At 35.1% G+C, this 21,127-nt stretch overlaps 1 protein-coding gene across 4 annotated transcripts in view; it reads right to left on the reverse strand.

Moving 5' to 3' along the window:
• The window catches only part of LOC141506878 (sodium/myo-inositol cotransporter), a 75,622-nt gene that overhangs the window by 21,308 nt on the left and 33,187 nt on the right, over nt 1–21,127 (reverse strand). For all 4 annotated transcript variants that reach the window (XR_012473997.1, XR_012473996.1, XR_012473995.1 and 1 more), the window contains exon 3: nt 240–379. Coding sequence is in view for 1 of the 4 variants with exons in the window: in XM_074214049.1 (XP_074070150.1) it covers nt 240–379 (140 nt within the window). In the remaining 3 variants the exon portion in view is untranslated. The remainder of the gene's footprint in view (nt 1–239; nt 380–21,127) is intronic.

Raw genomic sequence — 21,127 nt, forward strand, 5'->3', positions numbered from 1 at the left:
CAACATAGCATTGCCACAGGAAGTAACCTATAGTCATATAAAACACACTCTGGATAGGAGAATTTGTCTGAAATATTCTACTATACTGAACTGCACTGGAGCTCCTTTTACTAATGAAATAACATTATTATAATTCATTATAATGCATACAATGATGGGAATCTCTAGGTTGAACTAAACAATACTATTAAGCAAGCTTATTCTAAAGATGCTTTGCAGGCGATATAGGCAGAACCTACCCTCCTCTGTGATGGCGTTGATTATGTATGGAGATCTTATATGGAAGCGCCCTTTCACCCAGGTTTTCCAAACTTCTCACTATTGCTCCTTTATCCAAGAGGGCCTGTATCGTGCGCTTCAGGGCAGAGGCGGTCTCTGGCTGTTAAGTTTTAGAGGAGAAAAAAAAAAACCACAGTTTATTTCTTCAATCAGAAGTAACCAGGAACCTTCTTAAACTGATATATTATCCATCCCAATAAATATACCTATCAATGACTATACAATCCAATATAACAACATTTTTTGAATTATGATAAAACATCCCAGAACATAAAGGAATTATTCCTGAATTCCTCCAATGAAATCTACATATATTACCAAAGAAAAGTGATTCATTTGAAATCTTCCTCTCCACAAATCTTAACGAAAAATTGCTAGTGTGTTTAGCAAATATGTTGAGTACTGAGATGTGTAATAAGAAAGAAAAAAACATTTATGGTTTAACAAGCTGATAACTTTAATAGAAAGCATATATATATATATATATATATATATATATATATATGGGGGATAAATGGATTAAGACAACAATTCTAGTTGGCCATAGTCCTTGAATTTGGTTTCTGTTTTATCTAACTCAAAACATTTCCCTGTGGCAATTCCAATTGCATTTTCAGCATGAAACTTGGAATATTCTTTGTAAAATAAGATCTTAAAATTTTTTTAAAAATTAATTTTCATTTTATTTAGATCTATAATCCTATAATCTTATATGAATTCTATCTGAAAAGCAGTAAACAAGATATCTAATAGCACCAAACATATATTCTTGTTTTATTTGCTAAATATAAAGATTAATTCAAGGATTAATGCACTTACAAGGAACAACTGATATCTTGAAATTTCAGGTTACCCAAGCAATATGAAAAGAAAAATCTTGTAAAGAGATTTTCGAAAACTATGCTCATTATGCTTAGAAAAAAAAACAGTCTAGGATTTATGAAATGTTAAACAGGCACACCATATGGTCAATGCCAAGATTCTAGATAATGGCCTGCCAATTAAAAGAAAAGAAAAAGAACTGTTAAAAAGGATGAGTTGCTTAAAAACAAACATTCAAAATATGCTAAAAGAGTAATGTCCAATATACATAGAAAGGAAACTCACGTTTATATAAGGCAACCAAATATAATACAAGCATCATTATTTCCATTTTATAAAAGAACTGAGCCTTGAAAAATGAAATAACCTACCCAAAGACAGAAAGTAATTGCTAGAGGCAATATCTGAGTCTAGATATTATCATTCTAAGTCTAGTGCTTGCCAGGTTCCACTATACTTCAATAACTTTCATTAAAATTATTTTGGTTGATTCTGCAGAGCAATTTGGAACTATGCCTAAAGTGCTATAGAACTGTGCCTTTCCTTTGATCCAGTTGCTAGATCTATATCCCTAACAGATTTTTTTTAAAAAAGAAAAGACTTACTTGTATAAAAATATTTATAGCAACTTTTTTTTGAAATGACTAAGAACTGGAAATTGAGGGGATGGACATAAATTATGAAATAGTCAAACAAGTTGTGGTATAACATTTTGATGGAATATTACTGTGCCATAACAAATGACAAGCAGGATGATTTCAGAAAAACCTGGAAAGACTCACAAGAACTGATGCAAAATGAAGTGAAAAGTTAAACAGGAAAACACTACTGTATGAAGAACTGTGAATAACTTAGGCCATTCTCAGTAATATAATCATTCAAAACAATCCCAAAGGACTCTTTATGAAACATGCTATCTGTTTCCAGAAAGTTCTAATATTATCAGAATACAGACTGAAGCATGTTATTGTTTTGTTTCTTTGTCTTTTTTCCTTTCTGGGGGGGTTTCCTTCTTGTGAAAAGTGGCTAATGGAAATGTTACATGACTGTATATGTATAACTTTTTTTATTAGACGGTACTCTTAGGGAGGGAAAGAAGGGATAGAATTCAGAACAAAACTTTAAAAAAAAACCCAAATGTTAAATGTTTTAACATGTAATTGGGGAAAATAAAATATTATGAAAAAAGGAAAAAATAATTTTGCTAGACAATGGGGCTAACAATTTCTTTGCAATCAAACCATGTGAGGATTGGTTGAAAGAACTGGTAATATTTAGTCTACAATGGGTCAAGGGAGAAAGAAGAACATGACAGATGGCTTCAAGAATGTGAAAGACTGTCTGTCATATGGGGAAAAGGATTAGATCTATTCTCCTTGGCCCCACACTTAAACTGTAGAGAGGCAATTTTTAGGTTTGATGTAAAGGGGAAGAAAACTTACTCATAATGAAAGCTAGTCAAAAATAGATGAGATACTTTAGGTGGTAGTGGGTTTCCTGCATTGGAATTTTTCAATCACAGGCTGACTAATCACTAGTCAGGCATGTCTTAAGAAGACATTCGTGCTCAGCTATGGATCAGAATAAATGAACTGTGTCTCAGACTCCATGACCATATTCTTCACTAGTTATTTGTTTTTAGGGTGGAACAGGGAATATAGGCAGTTAAGTAAAAGTTCATTTTCTCTGGTGATGCCTGACAAGATCTATGAAAGAGGCAAATTATGTAAAAGAAATGAATGGGCATTTCCTCATTTTCCACTTGGCCACACACATTCTACTTTGGTTCCTCTGGCTTCTGCACCTTGCCCTCACATTGGGCACTCCCCCCTTTTCAGCTTCCTTGTGTCTGTAGTCTTCCTCCATTAAACTTTAAGATCCTTAGGGGCAAGAGACTGCTTTTGTTTTTTTCAAATTTGTATCCTCAACACTTAACCCAGTAGGCACTTAAAAAATGTTGACTGATTATGAAATTAAACTGAATTAGACTGTGAATTCCTGACACTATGCCTCCACAAACACAAGATCGTGTGCACCAACACATTCTAGCCAATTCTTCTAAGTTTTAAAGCGCCACATTTGGTAACAACCCAGAATACTCCAACAATTTACTAAACATCACAATAACTATACATCTCCATGTAACAAAATCACATAAAATTTTGAAATCCAAAGAAGTTGCTTACTGAACAGTACCAATCATATAGTGAAAAGATACTGGATTTGTAATTAGAGGAACAATTGGAGGACTTTTAACTAGAATTTCAGCTCCTATACTTAATTACTTATGCAATTTAGGTTAGTAACTTGGCTAGTAATTTTCTCATCCATAAAATTAAGAAATTACAGAGGCTGGCTTTTAGGGTCCATTCAAACTCTCTATCTATGTGGTCTTATAATCCTATTATTTTTACAGGCTATTATCTAGACCAAAGGTTCTTAATCTAGGATCTGTGAATTTTTTCTTTAATAATAACTATTTTTTAGGTATTCAGTGATATATTTTACTTTATTAATATAAAACATTATTTTGAAAAAGGGATGCACAGGCTTTACCAGACTGTCAAAAATGTCCAAACCACAAAAAATAGGGTTTAGACAGAAAGGGGTCTAGATATTACCATGGCACATTTATTAACTTTCCTTAGCTGCAATCTAATGAGGATGCAAATTCCTGCCTCAATATTTTCTGATCTTTATGATTCAGAACCTTCCTACTGTTGTATTTTCATACATTCTTTAGTTCTCAAGGAAATGTCTAACTTTACTCAACAACCTCTCATATTTCCATGTTCATTCCATCTCTTTAGAGCCTTGCAGTTATTCACTGATTCCTAGCTCATTCCTCCTCCTTTCTTAATAAGTTTAACATCTGATTCCCAGTGTTCCTTTCCATCCCAACTCCTGTCCTCATACTTGAGAACCAAAAATACTCATTTTAAAGGCAAGAAAGCTAGCCCATAGTAGTTGTGAGTTGCCAAAAGTCATTGCTGAGATTCAGGTCCCAGGCTCAAATTTCTAAAGTCCTTACTCCAAATGAAACATTCTTTTCACTATATCTTATCAGGGTGGTAATACACAACTTGGGATTTGAACTTGATGATCCTTAAGATCCCTGTCTAACAGACCTTCCCAATCCTAAAGACCCAGTCTATTTCTAAAATCTATGATTTTATATTTTGCAAAGTTATCAAAAAAAAAAAAGATATGTGTGAGTGGGATTTTAACAGCTACTTTTCTTGGAATTTTTTTTAATGCCCACTTCTGGATCTGGCACCCCTTAACCATTGTTGTCAGGAATATGGATGACAGATTAAAGAGAGCAGCCAATTATAGTGGCAACTCACTTGAGAATTAAAGAATAGGGAAAAAATGCTTGGCCAATTGGAGGAGCAATGAAATTAAACTTTAAAGAATAAACTGACAGTTGAGACATGACAAGTCTATGGAAGCAATAAAGATAAGCAAACATGTCTGAGCACGTATCTGTGTATTTTAAAAAGCACTACAGCTCTTTTGTTTCAAATGTTGATAAGTATCTGAGAAGGTAACCAATTTCTTTTCCTTTTTTAAATGTCGGCGATAGAAGAGTTTTATGTGAATTGAACTTCTATATGGGTGGGGATTACTGTATATTCTACATGTTCTTATCAAGTCAGTTTTACTTAACTTTTTTTCTATGTTAGGAGGAAGGATTTCATTAGGGGAAGTATATTGGAAAATAACATAAAAAAGAGTAATAAAACTTGAAAAACTCAATAGCTATGCTACAGTTAGTGGATTATTTACCTCACAATCCAAATATCAACTAAACTGGTGAATATTTTACACACAGAGACACTCATATGTGCAATATATTGAGGAAAAAGCTAATAGAGCAAAAGGGGTTTTTAAGAACCTTTTTATTGTATACTTTGAAAATCCAAGAATTCCTAAAAATTTTTTTGAAGAATAGAGAGAAAACACAATTAGTTTATAGATCATATTTCTAAAGTGTTATTTCATTGTTTAAACAATTAAAATCATTTCCACAATCCTGAATAAAAATGATTTTATAAAAACTCTAAACTTCTGGGAACCATTTTCTTCCTTTTTAGAATAAAAAGAGCTATATACTTTTAATATATTGACAACTGGAGGGAAGAGAGAAGAATTATATAAACAAATAATATCTACAAGTTCTATTTAAGATCTGATATTCAACATCATTAATGATAAGCCCTAAGAATTAATTGCACAAAACTATAGTGACCTCCCTTCTTACTTCATCTTATTTTCAAAATAGATTTTTAAGTTTGAAATGAAACAGATCTTAGTGATTACATAGCTCTAATCCTCCCATTCTAAAAAATGAGGAAACAGGCCACTCAAGTCACACAAGTAGTACAGAACAAAAAAAAAAAGATTCAAACTTATGCCTGAACATCAAATTCAGTGTTGACCTATGGCAATGTTTTAAATACTTGGGGTATGGGAGAAGAGGAGGACTTAGAATGATACATAGCATCAGACTATCAGTTCATCAAATGCCTTATATTCTTGAATCATAAAGGTCACATATGTTACTTCTTTCATTGTTTTCTTTTTCTTAATAGTAAAAAAGTTTAGGTATTGATGTGATTAGCAGAAGCCAAGGAAGAGGATTAAAAGTCACTGTGAAAAGATGAACAGTAAAGAACCATATATGGGGCATGAGAGGTTATTTAGGGACTGATGCTCCCCAAGAGTGGTCTAACTTCCCAAAGGAAGACAAGTCAACAAATGCTACCTCTAATGACAATGTGTAGAACAGAGGACAAGACAGGGTACCCTTTCCCCCAGGTTGGCAATGCCACAAACATTTGAAAAGAATTTATTAATTATTATTATTATTATTATTTTAATTTTATTTATTTAAGGTAATGCGTTAAGTGACTTGCCCAAGTTCACACAGCTAGATAATTATTAAGTGTCTGAGGCTGGATTTGAAGTCAGGTCCTCCTGACTTGAGGGCTGGTGCTCTATCCACTGTGCCAGCTAGCTGCCCCTGAAAAGAATTTCTAACTTCCTTTCAACAGAAAGTATCCATTGTTTCCAGTGTAGCACTGCTCCAAGTTTAAAACAATTTGCCCAATAAATCTTAGCACTTATTTTACGCTCTCTTCTATTTCCTGTTGATTTACTGCTTCCACCCTTGATTCTGATTTGCCTCCATTCTATCATTTCAACCCTATTTATAAACTGTATTTATAAATTGCATCTGCCCATTTTCAGACTATTTTGGATAGAGACAAATCCCTGAATCCCCATCTCCCCCTCAACTATCTGTCAGTAAGTGCCTGTGGACCAATGGTATGATACACCAGATGTTTCAACCATTACCTTCAAAGATTCAAACTGCCCCTGCCTCTAGATGGGATGAAGTCAGACTAAGACACCCACAGACTGTAACCCTATCAATCTTTCCAAAATTTCAAATGGCCCAAGCTAAAATCATGATGACATTCTTAACAAATAAACCACTTAAGAACAAGAACTACATCTCATCTTTACATCCCACATATATAACCAGGATAAGAGGTGAGCCAATCACAAAGAAAGAATAAAGGAAACCCAATGAACAACTTATCTAATAAGCTGGTAGTCATATAACAAAATAAAAAAATATGACAAGAAGGTATAGATGGATTGCAATATGTACCACTAGAGAGAATATCTACCTAGAAAAAATTTACATATCCACTGAAGTAACAAAGCAACAATCCTTCATGTGATTATTAGCACAACTGCAGAAAAGTAAGGGTTTCATAAATGCTCCCTGAATTATTGCAGTAAATTGTTGAATTTCTTAATGTTTATTGGCTGGAAGACCTCACTTGCTAAGAAATTTTGGCAACCATTATAAAAGTTTTATTCTCTTACATTATCCCTCAATATTAACATTCTCTTAACAAGAATGAAAAAAAATTTATATTGTAAGCCCAACAGGCTACAAGTAGGCGACATAACTATATCCACTAGAAATAACAACAAAAATTTAGGTATAGTACCATTCTAGATACCTTTCTAAATGCAGCAAACAACTTTACTGGTAGATTTCCACTTATGTCCTCCCCCTCAAACATACATAAAACAGAGAAGGAAAAAAGAAAAGGAAAAGTGGAAGATTGGCAGGAGGCCTGGTTACTATGGTAGCAAGTAAATTAAATGCCAGAGCAAGCAAAACTGATAGATGGAAGGAAAAAAACAAGTAAACATATATATATATATATATATATATATATATATATATATATATATATATATATATATAAAGCTACCTTTCTGATTCATTTCTCTCATCTAGTTTTGCTCCTTGTCTCCATGTAGCCCCACCCTATCCCCAAATTTTAGCCCCCTCATCCCCACATCTTCCTATGGAGAAGGGGAAATGAAATATAAGGGATCCTTCTTGATAAGATTAACTACTAACAAGATTTTGATGACAGAACTGACAATACAGACAAAAGGTTTAAAAGAAAATCTGCCTTGGTGAATCTCAAAGAAAATTTAAAATTTTACTACAAGCAGTTTATAAAAGCAAGTTGTTGGAAAGTCAAAAAAAACCAGGGAACTTAAAGATTTAAAGACACAAGTTGTTTAGAGTAAAAGACAAATGCTTCAGTGAGATGTTCATGTTTCATATATATATATATTTTGGTAGCAAAAGATCAAGGAAGCCTTTATCTACTCCCTTGTCCTTGATAATGACAAGATACCGATCAGAGAAGACTCTTGATGTGTTGCTTTCCACACCACAAAAGTCTACCTAAGGGATATTAGAATAAGACTCAGAATTAAGAATGTATCATATAGATAAAAAATATAACTTATAATATTTCATCTGATTTGAAAGAGTCTACTTATGGGACACTAGAACTAGACTTGAAATTAAGAGTGTATCAGGGGGCAGCTAGGTGGCGTAGTGGATAAAGCACCGACCTTGGAGTCAGGAATACCTGGGTTCAAATCCCATCTCAGACATTTAATAATTACCTAGCTGTGTGGCCTTGGGCAAGCCACTTAACACCCTTTGCCTTGCAAAAAACCTAAAAAAAACAAAACAAAACAAAGAGTGTATTATATAGATGAAAGAAGACTATAACTGCTATACTGTTTTAATCTGATTGGAGCAGATTAAACGTTCACATACACAGATGTAAGTGAACTTTCAGGAGTTCCCTTCTTAGTTAGTACTCCCCTAAACCTCATCTACATCTGTATTTTACTTCCCAGGAGAAGGGAAGCAACTCAGTGACTAGTACAATAAGCACTGTTGAATTGCACTGAACTCCTTATATACATCCAGCATTCTATACTTGCTATTACTGTTATTGTTATTGTTATTTCCATATCAAGTAATGATTTCACATGTACTGGTTGAATGAATGAATGACTGAGAAACACAAATAAACTGAATGCCAACTGATTTGGATCTAATCTCAAATCTCAAAGGACATTAGTTACCTCTATTAACAACAAAAAGAAAGGACTGGGAGAAATCATGGGCATAAATTGCTAATCATATTCAATGAGACAACTAGCACAGAGCAACTCCCAAGACAATATTGGATTTTAGTCAAGGGACCTGGACACTAACCAATGTTAGATAAATCAATTAATCTCTCTGGGTCCAGTTTCCTCATTTGGGAAGTGAGGGAGTTGGAGATGATCTTAAAGTTGTCTTTCTACTTGTACTTGCAAGATTGTACATAGAAGGATTTTGCTATGCCAAAAAAAAGAAAAAAAGAAAAAGGAGGGGTGGGGATCAATAATAAGTGAGGAATGGGAAGGCAAAAATAGAGGTAGAGAGGAAAGGGAAAAAAATGTGAGGGCACATTTAGAGGTTCATCATGTTATCATTAGCATTTATGGCTTAAAATAAATCGAGAGTCAACCTAAGGAGCAGAACCATCAAATAGGAAGGAACTTGGAAAGAAAATTTGAGACAAGGAGGTCTGCGAATAAATGAATAGAAGGAAATACAGGTTGAGAACTACATTACACATTTATATTACACAATCGCAAATGGGCTCTCCCAGCAGTAATCTTACAATTCTCTAATCAATTCATTATCCTACTTCCCACAGTAGTTATTCCAAACTATTATATCTCTCTTCAAGTTTTCTAGGTCACACCCTCTCAGCAGAAGATATTATCTTATATTTCACTGAAAAGCAAAACCATTCTCCAAGAAAATGCAATTCTTTTTTGACCCTTCTCATCTCTCATCCCTAAACTATCTTCCCTCATCATTCTTTCACACTGAAGTGATTTAAGTTCTCTCAGTAATGCATGAAGCCTTTCCGAGTCTTCATTAATTTTAGTGCCTTGCCTTATCCTCAACTGATCCAGTGTTTCATACAAAGATGTTTTACATGTTGAGCTCCAAGAGAACAGGGATTGGTTTTTTAAAATCATTTTTCCCAATCTCTCGTCACAAACTAGGTACTTAAATGCCATTTGATTAGATCCCCTTCCTTGACAAGGTCAATCCCTCTGCAGATATCCTTGATCTCCTACCAACCTATCTTCTCCAGCATATTTTCTCTTCTATATTTTATATTTCTCTTCTATTTCTATATTTTCATTCCCTCTGTAAACTTCAATCTCTCCCTATCTATTGGCTTCCCTATAACTTACAAACTCCCAAGACTTTCTTTCTATAACATTTGCTTGATTCAGAACAACCCTATTTCCTATATCTCTCTTCCCCATTGTGACTAAATCTTTTGAGAAAGTCATATCTGGCTTCCAACTTAAAACTGCTCTCTCCAAAGCTACCAATCATCTCTTAACTGACAAATTAAATGCCCTTTTCTTAATCCTCCTACCTGTCCACCTCCCCTTTGCTGTATGTATCTTCATTAAGGTCATAACCCCTTCTCTCTCATTATCACCTCTTTCCTCTTCCTTCCTCCCTCCTGCTTCTGTAGTGTTTACAAACACATCCAAGTTTCCCTCATTCTTGAAAAATTCTCATTTGATCTAACCATCCTCAATGATTATTGTTCTATATCTCTTCGTTGTTTTAACGCCATGAGAAAGTCATCTACACTCTTACCTCCCATTTCATCTGCTTTATCTAAACCCTCTGCAGCTATCTGGCTCTTGGTCTCACCATTCTAGTCAAACATTCTCTTCAGACTGCCCAGTCTAATGGCTTTTTTTAATCCTTAAGCTTCTTGACCGTCCTATAGACTTTGGCATTTTTCATCATCTTCCAGATATTCTCCTTTCTTGGTTTGATGACTGTGCAATTAGCACAGTGACTGATACATAATAGATATTTAATAAATGATTTTTGATTGATTAATCCATCTTCTGGTTTTCCTATAACCTCTCTGATAATTTTCTCAGTATCCTTTGCTGGTTCTTCAATCAGGTCCTGCCCCACTAAAACTACAAGTGTCCCTAAGGCTCTGCCCAGGACCCTCTTCTCCCCCTCTACTGTTTTGCCAGCTATCTCATCAACTTCCATGAATTCAATTATCATGTCTATGCAAATGATTCCCATATGTATATATCCAACCCGAGTCTCACTTCTGAATTTTAGTTCCATAATCTTAGATATCTCAAATTCAGCTTATCCAAAACAGACAGACCTCCTCTTCCCCCCCAAGCTTTCCCGATTGCCCTTCACTGCCACTCACTAACAACCTCGGCTTTGATCCAAAAGCTCCATGGACATTTAGGAACAATACTGGTTTTTCTCCTGTAAAATTAAAACTATGTATGAATGGGAAAATTGCGAGGATTTAATGTAGTTCTTACTTCTTTCTTTTAAAAGGCACTTAGGTCAAAATTATTTAAATTGCATATTACTGTTTGTAGGAAGGAAACAAACATGTATTAAGGGCCTATTTTATATATATATATGTACATATAAACAAATGTGTACACACACACACAGACACTGCTCTACTGCTCTGCTGGGTGCTTTACAAATTATCTCAGTTAATCCTCAACAACTCTGGGAGACAGGGGCTATAATTTTATACATTTTACAATTGAGGAAACTGAAGCAAAGGCAAAGGGGGAGGGGAGGAGGGAGATGAGCTTAGCTCAAGGTCACAAAGCTAAAACTGAAACTGGATTTGGGCTCGGGGCTTTTTGATACTTTATTAAATAATTATTAATTTAAAAAGTCTTTTTTTTACTAAGGTAATTTCATTGTCAAGTTTTTATAAAAAAACTTTTTGCTCTAAGTGAAATATTGTTAGTGATATTTTCTGTGATAAATCAAATGAATGCTTCTTAGCTTTAGCATTATATGATACAATGATTTCTAATTTGATATTTATTTTGATACTTGATTTTAATGGTTAACAAAGCTTTTAAGATGCCTCAAAAAGATACCAATCTCCACACTCCATCAATAAACTGTCAATCTAGTCTTTTTGTCTTCACACAATCTCAATCTCTCTCTCTCTCTCTCTCTCTCTCTCTCTCTCTCTCCAGCCAATACACCAACCTTGACTCAGGGCAACACCTCTCACCTCGTATTATTAATACAACAGATACAACAGTGTCCTAATTAGTCTCCCTACCTCAAATTTCTTTTCCCTCTTCAATCAGACTTATCTACCTCTGCTACTCAAATGGTTTCATGATACAGTATATACTTGGGAAAAAGTGAATCATTAGTGAATATGGGTGAAAATATGTAATTCAAAGAATCAAAGTGCTGTGTCTAGAGACCAGTTTGTCAGATATGACTAATTTTGTAATTGGTTTTTTTGTGCCTTAATGTGGATAAATAATAGTTTATATTAGGAGTGGAAATGTCAGTTGTTTTTTATTGTTTTACTTTTGTGTTTACTAGCTTCAATCTACAAGTTTTCTTTTTTTTCCCCATCTCACAAGAATCTTTTTATATCCTCTTATTTTGCAGATGTCAAATTTAGTTAAAATTAAGTAATTCATAAATGCACTTAACCATATACATGGTTATACATATATATATACATACATACATATATAAACTAAAACTTCACAATATGCTAAAAAGTGATGAACAAAGACACCAATTATCTATCAATGCCTCTATTCTGAAGAACTCTCATTCTTCCCTCAGAACACTTCGTATGCCAGATGACTTATAATCATCAGAAATAAGAACTAAGTGGAAGTAACAATATCAATATGCATATCAAATATTCATTCATAATGCATATTTTTTCATATTTAAAAATAAGCATAAATATCTTAATCTCATATCCCAAAAAACTGGAATATAGCCACTTGGATGGAAGAGTGGAGACTACTGGTCTAGCAAGAAAGTAAAACTGCCATAGTCATAAAAATAAATTAAAAATCACTAAATTGTGCTGCATTCATCTGAGCAAATTGTGATTTAACTATAATTTCTAAAGTAGATAATAAAAATAAAATAGAAAAAGAGCTACTAATTAATATTCCTTCACTGTTATTTCAAAAAGTTATCTAGATTAATTAATAAGAAGAAATGACAATCAGATAATCACCTCTGAAGAATAATCTCAAATTCTGAAGTAAGTTTTACATGAAGGAAGTAGGTTAACGTCATCAGTATCCATTCACCTAGCCTTCTTACTTAAAAAACTGTGTCTTAGTAATGATGAAGACACAGTGTTGAGGCATTTTCTAAAATTTCAATATCTACATGAAGAGATACATTCATATATTGGTATTTCAAATTGTAGTCTAATAGGGAAAATGCCCTACAAATTTGTTGTTTTCCATAAATACAAAGAAAACATTCAGAGGTCATTAAGTCCATTCCTTTACCTTCAGGATGTGCAAAATGTTCCTGCTGGTTCACCAAGTTTCTGGAACTTTGAAAGTACACTACTGGATGTTTCCAGACATGCCACTCTTTCCAATTCTCCTTTATGAATTATCCTTCCCCATTAGAATGTAAGCTCTTTGAGGGCAGGGCACATGGAAAAAGGAGTGGGGAACAGACCTCACATTTGAGCCCAATTCCTCTCATTGATATCTAGAGCTACTTCCACCCTACCATTCTGCTTCCTAAAGTTTTGCAGACTTTTATGTATGATGGAGCCACTGGAGTTTATGGGATAGGGGAGTCACACTGTCAAACCTGCTCTTGAGGAGCTTCCTTTGGTAGCTTTGAGTGAAGGCTAGACTGGTATGGGCAGAGATGATTCAGGGAAACCAAGCATTAGGCAAGTCTAGCCCACACCAAGGCAGTGGCTGTGTGAGCAGAACACAGGGGATGTGGATAAGATATGTGAAATATGCCTTAGCAACTGACCAGATAAGGGAGGAGACAAGGATGGATCTGATGAAAGACTTGAGGCAGAGAGAAAAGTAGGAGTCCAAAAGAAATGTGATGACAACTTAAATTCAGCTTATGGCTATCTAAGTGGAGGGTTATTGAGAAGGCAGAAATGGCAAAGATTTGGATGTGGGGTGAGTACACATGTGATAGAATATGGTTGAGGTAAGCTGCATAATCTGAGAGTGAGAGGTTAGAGAGATGTAGGAGTTAACTCCTCCTCAGGAAAATGACAGCAGCGGCCGCAATCACTGAGGTCAAAAAGGATGAAGAATTAAAAAAGGTCATTGGATGTGGTAATTAAGACATCACTGGTTAAGAGTAATTGTGCAGCAGGATAAGAAAGGAGGAAAAGATGATTAAGAAAGTCATTGCCCTCAGAAACTTAGAATTTAGTCAGAGAGAAAAGATATATGAAGATATATGTATAAACATACACAATAAAAAGAATGCAATTCAAGCTTTTGTGAAGTACAAAGGATTGAGAAGGGTGAGACAGAGGGAGTGAGGAGATGGTGCTGTGGATAAAGAAGAAATCACAAAAGAAAATGGCATTTTAGCTAGGTTTTAAAAATCTCAATGTTTAATGATTTTGTTCTGATTTTTGACTTGGTTGTGTTTTCTAAGTTACTCTTTCCATACGGGATTACTCTCTAATAAGCATGCTGTTTATTCATTCAAAGAAATAAAGCAGCAGGTTTCAGGGGTCAATTAAAAAAAAGCTTATCAGAACAATAAAATAGCAAGTAATACAAGGAAGAAACAAATGGTATTTTTAGTCTGGATGATTCTTTAATTGGAATTAAAGTATGGAAAAGGTGTATCTTATTGAAAAGAAATACAAATGCCTATTCATATCCTTCAACTATTTATCAACTGGAGAATGGTTGCTATTCTGATGTGTGAATTAGTTTCCTGCCTATCTCTCTGTCTATCTGTCTACAGGAAAGAGAAGGGATACAAGAAAACAGGGCTCTCCCTCCCTCCCTCACCACACTAGAATTTGACCTTTTATCAGAGAAATTTGCAGCAAAGATTTTTTTCCACAATTAGCTGTTTCCTTTATGATGTTATCTGTATTTGATTTGTTTGAATAAAAATGCTTTAATTTTATGTAGTCAAAATTTTCCATGTTATGCTGTTATCTTCTCATTTGTTTAGTCATTTACACTTCTTTCTCTAACCAAAGATACAAAAGGCAATTTCCATCTATAGGTTATTTCTGCCGATTTCTTCTTTCTCTCTAATTTGATTTATATTTGCCCATGCATACATTTCAGTTTACCCAGGTAAAAAAAGTGGGAAGAGTTCATTTCTGCCAGGCTTCTCTGCAGTCAAATTCTGAGTCCTTACCTAAGTAGCTAGAGCCCTTGTATTTACTGAACACTAAGACATAGGTTCCTTTGTTTCTATATGTTGGAAATTAATCTATTTCCCTGACTGAAATTTTTTAACCACTGTCAAACTGTTTCAGAATTACTACTTCATAGAATAGTCTGAGAAATGCTTCTACTAAGCCACTATTCCTTTCCAGTTATTTTTTCCACTATTTAGAGTTTCTTGAGTTTTTGTTTTTCTAAATTTTATTATTTTTCTATTTTATGAAATAATTGTTTAGCTATTTGATTTTTATGGCACCAAAATAAGTTAATTTAATTAATATTTTCATTTTTATTTTATTGTCATGCATTAGTAATGTTAATCACTAATTATTTAGATTTGTTTTTATCTATGTAATGAATATTTTATGATATTCAAATAGTTCTTATATATATTGTGGTAGACTCCAAAGTACTGTATACATCCTGTAGTTACTTTAAATGGAATTTCTCTAATCTTTGTTTTATTTATATTCTACAAAAAAATGCTGATGATTGTAAAGAATTTATTTTATAACCTTTTATTTTGCTGGAGTGAGTTTTATTTCATTTTTGTTGGACTCTTTTAAATTTCTCTAAATAAACCATCATATTATCTGCAAAAAAACAACAGTTTAGCCAAAGACAGTAAGGGAGATAGACAACTGGTAAGAAAGACTACTCAGGGACCATTGCTGGTTCTGGATGCAGCTGGCACTGACCGGCAACCTTCTACCTATACAAAGTTCTAGGTCTCCGTTCCAGGAAAGAGAGGGGCACGAGCTCTTATGGCTGAAGGGGATCAGGGGACCTGGTCACTGCTACAAGGGGCAAGGGCTTTTCCTGGGTAAACCTACTAAAGTGCAGATCAGAAAAGCAATGATAACACTTCTCCTGGATCACCACCTTGGAAGAACTGGTAGTTTCCAAGAATTAGTTCTGAAAACAGTAGCACAAAAAAGTCTAAAACTTAGAACAGCGAGAATCCAGCTCATGGGTAGGCTGAGCTAATATAAATATAAGATTAAGGAAACTATTTATGGAAGTTCTTTTTATAATGGCAAAAAAAAAATCTGAAAATTGAGGGGATACTCATCAACTAGGAAAAGGCTGAACAAGCTGGATCACAGGATTGTGATGGAATAATATTGAGTTATGAGAAATGACAAAATTAAGTAGTACAGAAAAATAAAATGGCAATACATCTATGAACAGATACAAAGTGAAGTGAGAAGAACCAGAACACCATACACAGCAAAAGGAATTGTAGCAATGATCAATGGTGAAAGACTTTGCTACTCAGAGCAATATGCTAATCTAGGAGAATCAAAAAGGACTCATGACAAAAAAAAAAAAAACTATATCCGCCCCCAGAGAGAACTAAATTTTAAATGCAAATTGAAGTACAATTTTCTTGTTTATTTTTTTTTGGAAAGGTGACTAATATGGAAATGTTTCACATGATTTCACTTGTATAATGGATATAATTTTTGCTTGCCTTCTCAGTGGGTGAGGAGGGAGAGAAATTGGAACTCACCTTAAAAAGAAAAGAATGTTCAAAACAATTCTTTTTTAAGTGATAGCAAAAAAAAAGCATAACAAAGGGCAGCTAAGTGGCACAGTGGATGGAGCACAGGCCCTGGAGTCAGGAGGACCTGAGTTCAAATCCAGCCTCAGACACTTAATAATTTGCCTAGTTGTGTGACCTTGGGCAAGTCACTTAACCCCAATGCCTTAAATTTTTTTTAAAAAGTGCAACAATTTTATTTGCTCTTTATCCCTGCCTATCCCCTTAATTTCTTTTTTTTTGCTTAATTGCCATACCAAGCATTTCCAGTGCTATATTATATAAAAACAGTGGCAATGGACATCCTTTCTTCACTTTCATCTTATTAAGAAGTTTCCAATACATAAAATATTGGCTCCTGACAAGATGTTTTGTTGCTGTTCAGTCGTTTCTAGTTCTGACTCTTCATGACCCCTTTTGGGGGTCAGCTGTGTCTGACAATTTGTGATCCCTATGGGGGCTTTTCTTGGTAAAGATAACTGAGGTGATTAGTCATTTCCTGCTCCAGTTCATTTTATAGTGGAGAAACTGAGGCAAAAAGTGCTAAGTGACTTATTCTGGATCACACACTGTATTTTAACTCAGAAAGATGAGTCTTAACTGCAGGGCTCATTCCTCTAGCCACATGGCAGGGTAGATGAGGAGGTACCATAAGGGAGCAAGGGAGCCAATAGAAGAGGACATTAAATAAAATTGACCCTGGTTCACCAAAGAGTCAAGATGGGGAAAGAACTGAAGTGTCATGAGATGGAAAATTTTTCACCCATTTTCTGTATGACAGAGAGACAGGTGGATTGACAATAGATATAGTAGATAGAAGAATAAGCCTGAAGTCAAGAAGACTCATCTTTCTGAGTTAAAATACAAAATGCAGGAAGTCCCTGGACTTTCAAGGAGATTATACTCTTAAATTGGGAGATAATATATTTCCAGTCTCAGGGAAGTTTGTACATCAATCTTAGAGAATTGATATGGGGCATGGAGATGTATGAATGACCCAGGAATCTGAAGACAGCTACCAGTCTCCCAGTACTCAAAATAAGAAAACAGTTCGTCTTCCTATGAAGCTAGCCTGCGCTGGGGGAGCATGATTCCCCTGCCTTTTGCTCTTCTCTACTACTTACCTCTAACTTGCTTGTCTTCCTGTGGGAAGCTTGCCCATTCTTGGGGAGCATCATGCCCCAAATAAGTTCTCACTCCCCATTCCTCTTCTTTACTATTAAACCCTACTTGCTTCCTTACTGCTCAATCTTTCATGGTGACTTTGGATGTTTGGGTTATTTAGTAATCAATGGTTTCCTGTCCTTTAGTCCCTCTTTCCCTTTAGCTCACAGCAATATGAAATTAAACCCTTTTGTCCCTATTAAAATAATCATATAGACACATATTTACATATATATGCACTTATACTTACATATATGTAATTATATGTCTATATAAAATTTTTGCATATATATAAATAAAAAATAGATATAGCAACATTTCAGGCTTAGCACTGATGAAATGTACTTTTAGTTAACCACTGTTGTTCTTTAGGAATTTAAAGTTCAACTAAGGAGTATAATTTAACTTCAGCTGTCTATTAAATATATCAATAACAATGGCAAGGAGTAAAGTAAACTATTGGTTTCCAAATGATACAAAGCTAACTTCAATTTGGACAACTTCTACCTAGACTGGTCTAAAGGCAAAAATTAGATTTCATTCACTTCAACTTCCTCCACATATCTTGAGATTAAGTTTCTCTATTATTCTATTGTACCTGATCATTCTCCACTCACTTAAAGGCACTGCTAATAAAATAATTTTAATTATTCATTCAACTTTTCCTTCAATTCAGCTTGTAGAAATTCTTCACATATGCCTGAGATGCAAACTTCAGAAAACAATAAAGGTCGTCCAGGCGAAGGAACAGCCCTGTAAGTTTGCCCCTTAGTCTCAATTCCCAAGGACTACACTTAGATCTGTTAGAAAAGTTTAGCTCCCTCAACATTATGCTTGCAGGCCAGTTAAAAAACAAAAACAAAAAAACTACAATTATAAAAATCTGAAGTGAGCTCCAGGATCTGGGAAAGAAGTACATCTAAAATCAGCTAAATTTTCAGGGGCTACAACAAGCTGTACCACATATTCCATTTTCCCTGGTGAAATCAGCATCCATGAATTCAATTATCATCCCTATGCAGATAATTCTCAGATCTACTCATCTAGTCCTAACCTCTGACAACCAGTGTCCCATTTAAGATGCCTTAAATTCAACATGTCCAAAACTGAACTCATCTCTCCTGGATGCAATTCTATGTCCACTCCATACTAACCTCTACTTTGTTGCCAAAGTGACCTTACCTTCTTAAAGCACAGGTCTAATGGCTTCCTCTTATTCCTTTGAGGATCCAATGCAAAATCCCGTTTGGGTTTAAAGTCCGTCAGAATCCTTCCTTCCTTTTCAGTTTTCTTACGTCTTACTACCCAGCACACCCTTTCCATCTAACACCAGCTTTCTAGATGTTCCTCACATGTAAGCCTCCTTGCACCATTCCCTATCTTTTTGTTGGCTCCCAATCCTAGAATGCCCTTCCCTCTCATCTCTACTTCCTGGTTTCCTTCAGAACTCAGCTCAAATTCTACCTTCTGGAGACTTCCATCCCCACTTCAAATGCCTTTCCTTTGAGATTTTTCTTCTATTTTCACTTTATCTGGCATGTGTGTGTGTGTGTGTGTGTGTGTGTGTTTTTATGTTGTCTTCCCCACTGGAACATTAGAACCATGAGGGAAGAGACTGCTTTTAACCTTTTTTTTTGTCTCCTCACTGCTTGGCATACTTCACTTAATAAATAATTGTTGACTGATTTAATCCAAAGGACAATTCTGGTAAGCAGTTTACATTGTGAGATGCCCAATATAAACAGTTAAGTACAAAACAATATGAGAAGATATGCAGAAGAGTTCATGGAAATAGTAACAGCAGAGTATATCACCACCCCATCCCCCAAACAGAGTACCTTTATGAAAGTAAAATTTCCTAATAAGAACTAGTCAAAAGTATTCAGGTATACTGGGGCAGAAATAAGATGGCCCTCACTGAGGTCAAAGTGAAGGAGTTGTGATTAGATAACATTACATTATCAGTAACTATATGCTAACCAAATTGGCTAACTACATCATGTATGTGGTAAAAAATATATTATCATTTAGGTTTGAGCTGCATCTAATGGTCAGTGTGGTCCTTTCCCAGTCAAAATTCTGTGAGGTCACTTAGAAGGAAGTGTCAGTAAAATAGTAGGAATGTAGGTCTCAGTCTAGAGATTACAATCTCCCAACTCACCATCATCTAAATCAATCCAGTCACCAGACCTTTATACATCTCAATCCTAAATGTTACTTTATATCTGGTTTTCTCCTTATATAGCTAATTCCAAACTGCCATGGTCATTGCTCCAAGTGATCATTATTTCTTCTCAAGCAGATGCCTTCCTTATTTTTTGACTGGAATGAGATCACTTCCTTAGCTTCTGTTTTTAGCAGAGACCTGTAGTATTCAAGTATGCCATCTCACCTAGACCCTTTTCCTATACCAGTTAGTCCAGGGGATGTCCATCACACCTAGACCCTTTTCTTAAACCAATTAGTCCAGTGAGGTACATCAGGAACTCATCATCCTGAATCACTGACTCCTTTGATCCTCACTCAGATGTTTTTCCATAGTTGCCTAACCTTACCTACCTCATTCTTGTGCAAAAAACAGGTATTTTTTATGCTTTGTACCCCCCACTCCCATCTCACCTGGACTTTCTGAATGGAGTTTTCCTTTCCATCACAAAGTTTATCCAAAGTTACATCACACTAACTCTCATGGATACCGATGAGGCCACAATGCCTCTAGACAATAAGACCTCAGGGCTCTTTCTATTATTACTCACATTTTGGTGTATAAGCATCAAGGTCTAAGTATGTTTTCCATTCCATTCATTTATCACTGTTTCTATTCAATTAAAAAGGACCTCCAGTATTAAGTCTTCCTGGGTCATATCCACTCCTACCAGCAGAGGCTTCTTGAGGTTGGCAGCTACAGCTACTTTTTTCAGTCACCCTCTCACTCTAGAACAGATCTGACAATCTATAGCTATCATATTGATTCTAGTCCATTTTAGATATTACACCACCCTGGCCAAGAAATAATTATTTTAACATCTGAAGTATTGGTCCAAAAAGTCAATTGATAAGGCCTTTTATTTCAGCAATGGCCAGATATTGTGCACAGACAGAGGGAACACAAAGAAAGCAAGCCAGAAACAGCTCCTGCCCTCTAGAAACATTAATTCTAATGGAGGACATAACATGTAAAAAAAATGTACACTCTAATATACATATATACATACACACACACACACACACACACACACATATATGTATGTATATATGCCATCCAAATGGAAGGCGATCTCAGAAGGAAAGAAGTAGCAGTGGAAGGATCCAGGAAAGGTTTCTGACAAGAAGTATATGAAGGAAGTCAGGAGATAAAGGGGGGAAAGGGTAGCATTCCAGACAGGAGGGATAGTCAGTAGAATGCCACAAAGGTGGGGAAATGGAGTGTAGTAATGGACAAGGTCAGTACTGTGTGTAGGAGAATAAAATGTAAGAAGATTGGAAAGGCGGAAAAGGACTAGATTTGAAAGTGTCAGAAGAGAATATAATAGAGTTAACAGAAAGTCCCTATTGTTTGAAAGGGAGGAGGAGAGGACTAAAGGAGAAGCATGTTGGCCAGCCTTGCAATTTAGGAAAATCACTCGGACAGCTGGA

This window comes from Macrotis lagotis, chromosome 1 (genome assembly GCF_037893015.1).
Source record: "Macrotis lagotis isolate mMagLag1 chromosome 1, bilby.v1.9.chrom.fasta, whole genome shotgun sequence".
Lineage (NCBI taxonomy): Eukaryota > Metazoa > Chordata > Mammalia > Peramelemorphia > Peramelidae > Macrotis > Macrotis lagotis.